We start from the raw sequence: 11,947 nt of genomic DNA, 5'->3' as shown, positions 1-11,947 counted from the left end.
ACCTTGAGCTGGTGGATCTGGGATTCGAAGACTGGGAAGTCCATTCAGACTCCTACAATCACATGGTTGGAGCTGGGAATCTAGGTGCCAGAGTGGTGAAAGTTCAGTATCTGACCCTCTGACCCTTCACCCAGCCCGCCCCCCACAACCCCACCAACCAGAGAGAGAGCGAGGAACCCTTCAGCCCCTCAGTCTGGGGGCTGAATCTGACCCCCAAGTCCTCCCCGTGGGGGTCAACGGTCAGAGTCTGACCCAAACACCCTCGCTCAATTCCCCCACCCAAACAAGTAATTTGACTTTAGATAAAAACCAAATAAGCATTCAAAGCATTTCAAGTCTTTATTGAGTTTCGTACAAATATACAGGTGGCTGCACAGGCCTTGGGTAGGAGTGAGCGGCGTAAGCATCTCGAACACGGCTCTCTGGTTACCCGGCTTCGAGTAACTATGCATCAGCGAGGCAGCGGGGAAAGAGGGAGTGAAAGTGATCCCGCGGGCGAGCCGGGGGGGAGTTCTCTTCTTCCCCTCCCTCCCCAACTCTCCCATTGTCCCGTAAAACAAGAAGCCTTTGACTAGGCCGGTATTTTCTCCCGTCTCCCTTCGACCAAATTTTGTTGCCTGAGGATTTGGGGGGGTTCTTCTCAGGACCCAGTCGACAATTGGCCTCCCCAGTCTGCCCGCTGGGGGTTCCTGGTGTGGTAGATCTCTCATTGGGTGGAGGGGGGTGGAGGTGGGTGCGGGGGTATTACTCCTGCCAAGGCCTCACTCAAGCCTGCAGCCAAAGGGGTGGAGCATCCCTGGATTGAGAGGGAGAGAGTGTGCCTCCATATCAGACAGAGCTCTGATCCCACAGCCCATGTACACTCTCCCCTATCATGGACTCTACCCACCCGTTTCATCTCCTCCCACAGCCCATGTACACTCTCCCCTATCATGGATTCTACCCACCCATTTAATCTCCTCCCACAGCCCATGTACACTCTCCCCTATCATGGATTCTACCCACCCATTTAATCTCCTCCCACAGCCCATGGACACTCTCCCCTATCATGGACTCTACCCACCCATTTAATCTGCTCCCACAGCCCATGTGCACTCTCCCCTATCATGGACTCTACCCACCCATTTCATCTCCTTCCACAGCCCATGTACACTCTCCCCTATCATGGATTCTACCCACCCATTTAATCTCCTCCCACAGCCTGTGTACACTCTCCCCTATCATGGATTCTACCCACCCATTTAATCTCCTCCCACAGCCCATGGACACTCTCCCCTATCATGGACTCTACCCACCCATTTAATCTCCTCCCACAGCCCATGTACACTCTCCGCTATCATGGACTCTCCCCACCCATTTAACCTCCTCCCACAGCCCATGTACACTCTCCGCTATCAAGGACTCTACCCACCCATTTAATCTCCCACAGCCCATGGACACTCTCCCCTATCATGGACTCTACTGACACATTCAATCTCCTCCCACAGCCCATGTACACTCTCCCCTATCATGGACTCTACCCACCCATTTAACCTCCTCCCACATCCCATGTACACTCTCCCCTATCATGCACTCTACCCACCCATTTAATCTCCTCCCACAGCCCATGTACACTCTCCCCTATCATGGACTCTACCCACCCATTTAATCAACTCTCACAGCCCATGTACTCTCTCCCCTATCATGGACTCTACCCACCCATTTAATCTTCTCCCACAGCCCATGTACACTCTCCCCTATCATGGACTCTACCCACCCATTTAATCTCCTCCCACAGCCGATGTACACTCTCCCCTATCATGGACTCTACCCACCCAATTAATCTCCTCTCACAGCCCATGGACACTCTCCACTATCATGGACTCTACCCACCCATTTAATCTCCTCCCACTGACCATGTACACTCTCCCCTACCATGGACTCTACCCACCCATTTAATCTCCTCCCACAGCCGATGTACACTCTCCCCTATCATGGACTCTACCCACCCATTTAATCTCCTCTCACAGCCCATGGACACTCTCCCCTATCATGGACTCTACCCACCCATTTAATCTCCTCCCACTGACCATGTACCCTCTCCCCTATCATGGACTCTACCCACCCCATTCAATCTCCCACAGCCCATGTACACTCTCCCCTGTCATGGACTCTGCCCACTCATTTAATCTCCTCCCACAACCCATGGACACTCTCCCCTATCATGGACTCTACCCACCCATTTAGTCTCCCACAGCCCATGTACACTCTCCCCTATCATGGACTCTTCCCACCCATTTAATCTCCATTTGAACAAGACATAATGAGCTGCCAATCTATCTCACGCTAATATATGAAGAGCATTTCCGGCCATCTCACTTCCTGTCACACCTGCTTCCTGTCACATCCACTGCATGACACACCCACTTCCTGTCGCACCTACTTCCTGTCACATGCACTTCCTGTCACACCTACTTTCACCACACTTGCTTACTGTCACATTTACCTCCTGTCACACCTACGTACTCTCCAACCCACTTCCTTTCACACCTACTTCTGGCCACACCCACTTCCTGTCACACCAACTTCCTGCCACATCCACTTCATGTCATACCCACTTCATGTCACTCCCACTTCCTGTCACATCCACTTCTTGTCACACCTACTTCCTGCCACATCCACTTCATGTCATACCCACTTCATGTCACTCCCACTTCCTGTCACATCCACTTCTTGTCACACCTACTTCTTGCCACATCCACTTCATGTCACACCCACTTCCTGTCACACCTACTTCCTGTCACATGCACTTGCTGTCACACCTGCTTCCACCAGATTTGCTCCCTGTCACATTTACTTCCTGTCACACCTACATCAATTCTAAAGGCAGGGCGATGGACGCCTAAATTTCAGGCACCCAATTCTACCGGCAGAGAGATGGACGCCTAAATTTCAGGCCCCCAATTCTACAGGCAGAGAGATGAATGCCCAAACTTCAGGCCCCCAATTCTACAGGCAGGGAGATGGACACCTAAATTTCAGGATCCCAATTCTACAGGCAGGCAGATGGACACCTAAACTTCAGGCCCCCAATTCTACAGGCAGGGAGATGGACACCTAAATTTCAGGATCCCAATTCTACAGGCAGGGAGATGGATGCCTAAATTTCAGGATCCCAATTCTACAGGCAGGGAGATGGATGCCTAAATTTCAGGATCCCAATTCTACAGGCAGGCAGATGGACACCTAAACTTCAGGCCCCCAATTTTACAGGCAGGGAGATGGACACCTAAATTTCAGGATCCCAATTCTACAGGCAGGCAGATGGACACCTAAACTTCAGGCCCCCAATTCTACAGGCAGGGAGATGGATGCCTAAACTTCAGGCCCCCAATTCTACAGGCAGGGAGACAGATGCCTAAATTTCAGGCCCACGATTCTACAGGCAGAGAGATGGATGCCCAACGTTGAGGCCTACCAGAAGGAAGGAATCAACCTTGGCCGATCCCATGGAATGAGGATACCCTCCCCCCGGGTGCAGACGGATGAGGGGCATCTCAGCCCGCCCCCACCCTCACTCCGACCTCCACCAGGCCCACACTCGTGGCCGCCTGTGAATTGAATCTTGTTTTACGGCAAGTCAAAGCGAAGAACCTAAAAGTGTTGTGGGGACCTTCTTCCTAAGTGGGGCGGCGAGGATTGGGGGAGGGCGGCGGTGATGGGGTGGGTGAGCAAAGCGCGATTCTCCACCTCTCCCCTCCGCGCCCCCCACCCATCCATCCTGATCGCTCCACTTCCCCTGCACCCCCGCCTCCTCCTTCAAAGCTCAAGGCAGGACGTCATTGCAACGGATTTGGTTCCTGGCCCTGTTGTTCCGACGGTAGCGACGGGGCCACCCCTGCTGGGCACGACACAGATCAGCTGAGGAGAGAGAGGGAGAATCGGGTTAGATAGAGAGTAAAGCTCCCTCTACACTGTCCCATCAAACACTCCCAGGGCAGTTACAGCACAGGTTAGATACAGTGTAAATCTCCCTCTACACTGTCCCATCAATCACTCCCAGGGCAGGTACAGCACGGGGTTAGACACAGAGTAAAGCTCCTTCTACACTGTCCCATCAAACACTCCCAGGGCAGGTACAGCACGGGTTACAAACAGAGTAAAGCTCCCTCTAAGCTGTCCCATCAAACTCTCCCCGGGCAGGTACAGCACGGGTTAGATACAGAGTAAAGCTCCCTCCACACTGTCTCATTAAACACTCCCAGGGCAGGTACAGCACTGGGTTAGATACAGGGTAAAGGTCCCTGTACACTGTCCCATCAAAGGCACCCAGGGCAGGTACAGCACGGCTAAGACACAGAGTGAATCTCCCTCTACACTGTCCCATCAAACACTCCCAGGGCAGGTACAGCACGGGTGAGAGAGAGAGTAAAGCTCCCTCTACACTGTCCCATCAAACACTCCCAGGGCAGGTACAGCACGGGTTATATACAGCGCAAAGCTCCCTCTACACTGTCCCATCAGACACTCCCAGGGCAGGTACAGCATGGGTTAGATAGAGAGTAATGCTACCTCTAAACTGTCCCATCAAACACTCCCAGGGCAGTTACAGCACGGGGTAGATACAGAGTAAAGCTTCCTCTACACTGTCCCATCATACACTCCCATGGCAGGTACAGCATGGGGTTAGATACAGAGTAAAGCTCCCTCTACACTGTCCCATCAAACACTCCCAGGGCAGGTACAGCACGGGTTCGATACAGAGTAAAGCTCCCTCTACACTGTCCCATCAAACACACCCAAGGCAGGTACAGCACGGGTTAGTTACAGAGTAAAGCTCCCTCTACACTGTCCCATCAAACACTCCCAGGGCAGGTACAGCACGGGGTTAGATACAGAGTAAAGCTCCCTCTACACTGTCCCATCAAACACTCCCAGGGCAGGTACAGCACGGGTTAGATACAGAGTAAAACTCCCTCTACACTGTCCCATCAAACACTCCCAGGGCAGGTACAGCACGGGTTAGATACAGAGTAAAGCTCCCTCTACACTGTCCCATCAAACACTCCCAGGGCAGGTACAGCACGGGTTGGATACAGAGTAAAGCTCCCTCTACACTGTCCCATCAAACACTCCCAGGGCAGTTACACCACGGGTTAAACACAGAGTGAAGCTCCCTCTACACTCTCGCATCAAACACTCCCAGGGCAGGTACAGCACGGGTGAGATAGAGAGTAAAGCTCCATCTACACCGTCCCCATCAAACACTCCCAGGGCAGGTACAGCATGGGTTAGATACAGAGTAAAGCTCTGTCTACACTGTCCCATCAAACACTCCCAGGGCAGGTACAGCATGGGTTAGATATAGAGTAAAGCTCCCTCTGCACTGTCCTCATCAATCACTCCCAGGGCAGGTACAGCATGGGTGAGATACAGACTAAAGCTCCCTCTACACTGTCCCATCAAACACTCCCAGGGCAGGTACAGCATGGGTTAGATGGAGAGTAAAGCTCCCTCTACACTGTCCCATCAAATATTCCCAGGGTAGTTACAGCACGGGTTAGATATAGAGTAAAGCTCCCTCTACACTGTCCCATCAAACACTCCCTGGGCAGGTACAGCACATGTTAGATACAGAGTAAAGTTCCCTCTAAACTGTCCCATGAAACATTCCCAGGGCAGGTACAGCACGGGTTAGATACCGAGTAAAGCTCCCTTTACACTGTCCCATCAAACACCCCCAGGGCAGGTACAGCACGGGTCAGATACAGAGTAAATCTCCCGCTACACTGTCCCATCAAACACTCCCCGGGCAGGTAAAGCATGGGGTTAGATACAGAGTAAAGCCCCCTCTACACTGTCCCATCAAACACTCCCAGGCAGGTACAGCATGGGGTTAGATACAGAGAAAAGCTCCCTCTACACTGTCCAATCAAACACTCCCAGGGCAGGTACAGCACTGGGTTAGATACAAAGTAAAGCTCCCTGTACACTGTCACATCAAACGCCCCCAGGGCAGGTACAGCACTGGGTTAGATACAGAGTAAAGCTCCCTCTACACTGTCCCATCAAACACTCCCAGGGCAGGTACAGCACGGGTGAGATAGAGAGTAAAGCTCCGTCTACACTGTCCCCATCAAACACTCCCAGGGCAGTGTAGTGTCCGCGTATCAATAACACACGGACTGCAGGAGAACGGTAATAACAGGTGTTTACTGAACAGAGTGTATGCTGGAACTGAAAGTACAGAAGCCTGCTCCGGCTTTATATACAGGTGTGGTCACTGCCGGTACTACAGTATAAATGCAGTTCTCTCTTAAAGGTACATAGACAACAATTCCTCCCCTTTTAGATAAACAGTACATCACATTCATTTAACAATTAAATAATAACTAATTACAATTACAATTTTCTTTGTACTATATACATCAGCTGAAAGTAACCATTTACAAATTCAGTCTTTGAGGAGGCTTCCTGATCCTGTCTGGATAGCGCCTTTCTCGAGTATCCTGTTCTTGCGGCGGAGTCGATTCTGGCTCATTGTCATTGGTTGGTTCGTCAGCTTACAATACCACTGATTCTGAGGTAGATGCAATCTGTACTTCGGGTTCATCACCAGGTGAGCATGCTCGTGGTATGGGTTTGACTTGTTCCTGTGACTCTAGAATCTGGTCAGCATGGCGTCTCACATGCTCTCTCTAACGTCCACTGTGTACATTAGTGGTCCCTGCCGTGTGCATATCGTTCCTGTATGCCATTTTTCTGTTCGGTAGTCGCGGGCCAAGACTGGTTGCCCTATCTTGAAGCTTCTGGTTGGCTTCTCATTGATGTGCTGGAATTGCTTATTCTCAACATCTCGTCTTATGTTTGGTTTGAGCAAATCCAGGCAACATCTTAACCTTCGGTTAAAGAACATCATGGCTGGAGCTTGGTTGGTGACTGCATGTGTCGCATTCCGGTAAGCAAACAAGAAATTATCCACCTTGTGTTGCAGTGGTATGTTGTCGTTATACATCGCCTTTATTACTTTTTTAAAGGTTTGTACAAACCTCTCAGCCAATCCATTTGTGGCTGGATGATATGGGGTGGATGTGTAATGCTTTACCCCATTATTCTTCAAAAACCTCCGGAAATCCTCGGACACAAACTGTGGTCCATTGTCGGAGCAAATCTGTTCTGGCAAGCCATTCCTGGCAAAGATGGTCCGTAGGACTGCAATAGTTTTCTCCGTGGTGGTGGAGGACATTTTGATGACCTCTGGCCATTTCGAATGTGCATCCACGGCGATTAAAAACATTGAGTCCATAAATGGACCAGCAAAATCAATGTGTACCCCTTGCCATGGAGATGAGGGCCACTCCCATGGGTGTAGCGGGGCCTGTGGTGGAGCGTTTTGGACTTTTTGGCATCCTGTGCATCTCTTGGTCATTTCCTCGATTTCTTTATCAATTCCCGTCCACCACACAAATGCCCTGGCTAGGCTCTTCATTTTTACCCCTCCCAGATGACCCTCATGAAGCTCATTGAGCACTCTATCTCTCAACTTGGGTGGAATTACCACTCGGGATCCACACATCAAGGTCCCCCGGCACACTGACAGCTGTTCTCGCCTTGGCGAGAATGCTGGCAACAGTGAGTCGCCATGTGCTGGCCATCCCTTCACCGTCAAATCATAGACCCGAGAGAGTGTCGGGTCATTTCGGGTTTCCTTCTCTATACTTGAGTTTGTAACAGGTTGACATTCGCCTATGGTCGAATGGAATATCTCAACAGGGTCCACTGCAGGTGCTTCCTCCACCATAGACAGCGGCAGGCGCGACAGCCCATCAGCATTTTCATGCTGTTTCTTGCCCTTATACTCTATGTTGTATTGATGTGCCCCTCGAAAAAGGGACCATCTTTGCAGCCGTTGCGCCGTCATCACTGGAACGCCCTTCTTTGGGTTAAAAATGGAGACAAGAGACTGGTGATCAGTCAGTAAGGTGAATTTCTGCCCGTGCAGATAGTGATTGAACTTCTTCACCCCCCACACCAGGCTGAGGGCCTCCCTGTCAATCTGGGCGTAGTTACGCTCGGCTGAGGTTAACGAGCGTGACGCAAAGGCTATTGGCCTCTCTGAACCGTCAAGGAATTTGTGCGACAGCACCGCTCCAATGCCATAGGGAGACGCATCACATGCCAACCGAATCGGTAGTGTTGGATTGTAGTGGGCCAATACTTCTTTTGAAGTGATTAGGCATTTACATTTCTGAAAGGCACGCTTACACTCATCACTCCATTTCCATGCTACTCCAGTTTGCAGTAGGGCGTTCAGTGGGTGCAGAATTGTAGACAAATTTGGCAAGAACTTATGGTAGTAGTTCACCAACCCGAGGAACGACCTCAGTTGCGACACATTTTCCGGTGCTGGAGCCTTGACTACTGCCTCAATCTTGTCTGGGGACTTATGTAACCCCTCTTCATCAATCACGTGGCCACAATACGAGATTTGTTTCCTGAAAAACTCGCATTTGGGGCGGTTGGCTCGTAGCCCATATTCTTGTAATCTAGTGAGCACCTGCTCCAGGTTGGCAAAATGTTCACTGTCATTTTTGCCCGTAACCAGGATGTCATCCAAATAACACTGGGTCCCCGGGATCCCTTGCAGGACTTGTTCCATCGCCCTCTGCCAAATAGCCGGAGCTGATGCTACCCCGAATACCAGTCGGTTGTACTGGTAAAGACCTTTGTGAGTGTTTATCGTGAGGCATTTTCTAGATGCTTCTTCTACCTCCATTTGTAGATACGCTTGGGCCAGATCAATCTTCGTAAAGCGTTTCCCTCCAGATAGTGAGGCGAAAATATCTTCTATCCGCGGAAGTGGATATTGTACTGTGTGAAGGACTGGGTTCACAGTTTCCTTGAAGTCCCCACAGATGCGAACCTTCTTCGGTTCCCCAGGCATGCTGCTCAATGATTTCTTCATTACAGGAACAATGGGTGTGGCCCACTCGCTCCAGTCCACCTTGGACAGCACACCCGAACGCTCTAGACTCTGCAACTCTGCTTCGACGGCTGGGCGGATCGCATACGGTACCGGTCTGGCCTTAAAAAAATTTGGGTTTGTGTTATCTTCAATTTTTATCGTTGCCGTTACGCCTTTTAGAGTCCCAAGTCCTTGCTGGAACACCTCTTTCGCGTCAGTTAGAATTTTTGACAGTCGTCCAGGTGTGACGTCGTCATCCTTTTTGTCAGCCACAGTTAGCGCCTGAATGGAATGCCAATCCAATTGTATTTTTCGGATCCATTCACGTCCCAATAATGGTGGTCCTCCATCTTGTAATATATATAGATACAGTTTCTGTGTTTCCTTGCCGTTGTATTTAACGGGCACCCTTATTTTTCCTCTGGGTTTCGACTTTTTGCCCCGTATATGTCTTCAAGACAATGGACGTGTCCTTCAAGGGTATGTGTGAGAATAGACGCTCGTAATCTCGTCGATTCATGACTGTTAGGGCTGATCCTGTGTCCAATTCCATCTTTACTTGGGACCCTGCTATCATGAGGGTGACCCAAATGGTTCGGTGATCCTCCTTTGCGATCATGTTGTGTAACTTTAGACAACTTAGTCTCCTGCTCCCGGAGTCATTATCACTCTTCTGATCTTCTGAACTACTGTCCGTCATCTTTTGTACTTTCTTGTACTTTTCCTTAGTAGTTCTTTTAGTGTTGGTTTTCTTTCCCGACCTGCAGACTCGTGCTATGTGTCCCACTTTTCCACATTGCCTGCATACTTTGTCCTTAAACCAGCAATCCTTCTGGTCATGGGTTGTTCTGCCGCAGCAATAGCACTTTTCTGCTCCATATGCCATTTCATTGGTCCTTTATTCTTGCGGTTTCTGTTGTATTTCCGCAGCTCCCCGTGCTGCTGCTTCGTAGGATACTGCAACGCTGAAAGCCTTTTCTAGCATAAGGTCCTTTTCACTCTGGAGCCTGCAGACAAACTTATCCCTTAAGGTATCTGCCAGTCCTGCTCCGAACTGGCAGTGTTTCGATAACTTGCGTAGTTCCGTAAGATAGTCAGCATTAATCTCGTCTTTGTGCTGGTTTCTTTTATGGAACTGCTATCAGTAGCGGTGTAGGGTTTAGATGTTCCTGTAAGATATTGACAATCTCTTCAAAGCTTTTCTCCATTGGTTTAGCTGGGGTAATTAAATTCTGCAATAGGCCATACGTTCTCGCGCTCATCAAATTCAATAATACCGACGCCTCCTTTTAATCGGTCAACTCATTTGCCTTGCAGTACAATTCAATTCTTTCCACATACGTAGTCCAGTCTTCTATTTTGTTGTCGAAAGCAGTGATGCTGCCACTCTTCGGCATCTTGGGTGGTTTAAAATGGCGCCTCCCGTGATTTTCCTTCTTCCCCAATGGATTAAAATGGCGCCTCCCGTGCTTTTCCTTCTTCCCCCTGCTGCCAATGCTGCTCCTAGCATTCTAAGTAGTAATGGCGGCGCCCCGCGGCTTTCTGCGCGTCTCTCTTTTGTTAATTAATTTTCTTAGTTTTATTCTTCTTCGACGCTGTCCACTGCGCGTCTCTTTTCCTTCCCCTTTTTTATTTTCTTTAACGCTGCCTGACTCTTGAGTACCGGCCGCGCCCTGTGCGCTCCACCCCCTCTCTCTCTTTTTCTTCCCGACGACGCTGCTTGGCCCCCTTGCAGAGCCGCTCGATCGAGCTCTAGCCCGCCGCAGTCCGGGAAGGGTCAGCGCACTACCTGCTACCAGCCCGATTTGCTGGGACACCTTGACTGGAGAACCAAGCCCAGCTCTCCACAGCTTCCCCTGCGATTCTCTGAACTCCGATGGATCACTGGGCGGTTGCCCACGGTCGACGCCCGTTGCTCTGGCTTTGACCTCCAAGAAGCTTCTTTTCAGGGATGGATCCCCGTGAGGTGATGCAGTACTGCAGGTGAGTTTGAACATGCTCGTCACCACTGTAGTGTCCGCGTATCAATAACACACGGACTGCAGGAGAACGGTAATAACAGGTGTTTACTGAACAGAGGGTATGCTGGAACTGAAAGTACAGCAGCCTGCTACGGCTTTATATACAGGTGTGGTCACTGCCGGTACTACAGTATAAAAGCAGTTCTCTCTTAAAGGTACATACACAACAGGTAGGTACAGCACTGGGTTAGATACAGAGCAAAGCTCCCTCTACAATGTCCCATCAAACACTCCCAGGGCAGGTACAGCACTGGGTTAGATACAGAGTAAAGCTCCCTCTACACTGTCCTCATCAATCACTCCCGGGGCAGGTACAGCACGGGTGAGATACAGACTAAAGCTCCCTCTACACTGTCCCATCAAACACTACCAGGGCAGGTACAGCATGGGTCAGATACAGAGTAAAGCTCCCTCTACACTGTCCCATCAAACACTCCCAGGTCAGGTACAGCACGGGTTAGATACAGAGTAAAGCTCCCTCTACACTGTTCCATCAAACACTCCCAGGGCAGGTGCAGCACGGGTTAGACACAGAGTAAAGCTCCCTCTACACTGTCCCATCAAACACTCCCAGGGCAGGTACAGCACGGGTTAGATACAGAGTAAAGCTTTCTCTACACTGTCCAATCAAATACTCCCAGGGCAGGTACAGCACTGGGTTAGATACAGAGTAAAGCTCCCGCTACACTGCCCCATCAAACACTCCCAGGGCAGGTACAGCATGGTAGCGATAGAGAGTGAAGCTCCCTCTACACTGTCCCATCAAACACTCCCAGGGCAGGTACAGCATGGTAGCGATAGAGAGTAAAGCTCCCTCTACACTGTCCCATCAAACACTCCCAGGGCAGGTACAGCATGGGTTAGATAGAGAGTAAAGCTCCCTCTACACTGTCCCATCAAAAACTCCCAGGGCAGGTACAGCACAGGTTAGATACAGAGTAATGCTCCCTCTACACTCTCCCATCAAACACTTCCTGGGCAG

At 50.4% G+C, this 11,947-nt stretch overlaps 1 protein-coding gene across 2 annotated transcripts in view; it reads right to left on the bottom strand.

Moving 5' to 3' along the window:
- Positions 1 to 324: 324 nt before the first annotated feature.
- Positions 325 to 11,947, bottom strand: part of mfap5 (microfibril associated protein 5) — a 112,499-nt gene continuing 100,876 nt past the window's right edge. For both annotated transcript variants that reach the window (XM_085976801.1, XM_085976800.1), the window contains one exon: positions 325 to 3,900. In XM_085976801.1, coding sequence (XP_085832927.1) covers positions 3,806 to 3,900 — 95 coding nt within the window. In that variant the 3' untranslated portion in view covers positions 325 to 3,805. The remainder of the gene's footprint in view (positions 3,901 to 11,947) is intronic.

This window comes from Somniosus microcephalus, unplaced genomic scaffold (assembly GCF_052327205.1).
Source record: "Somniosus microcephalus isolate GS21.2 unplaced genomic scaffold, FLI_Smic_1.0 unresolved_chr3, whole genome shotgun sequence".
NCBI classification, from domain to species: Eukaryota; Metazoa; Chordata; class Chondrichthyes; order Squaliformes; family Somniosidae; genus Somniosus; species Somniosus microcephalus.
Note: the sequence above shows the minus strand (reverse complement) of the source record. Positions and strands in the feature narration are given on the sequence as shown.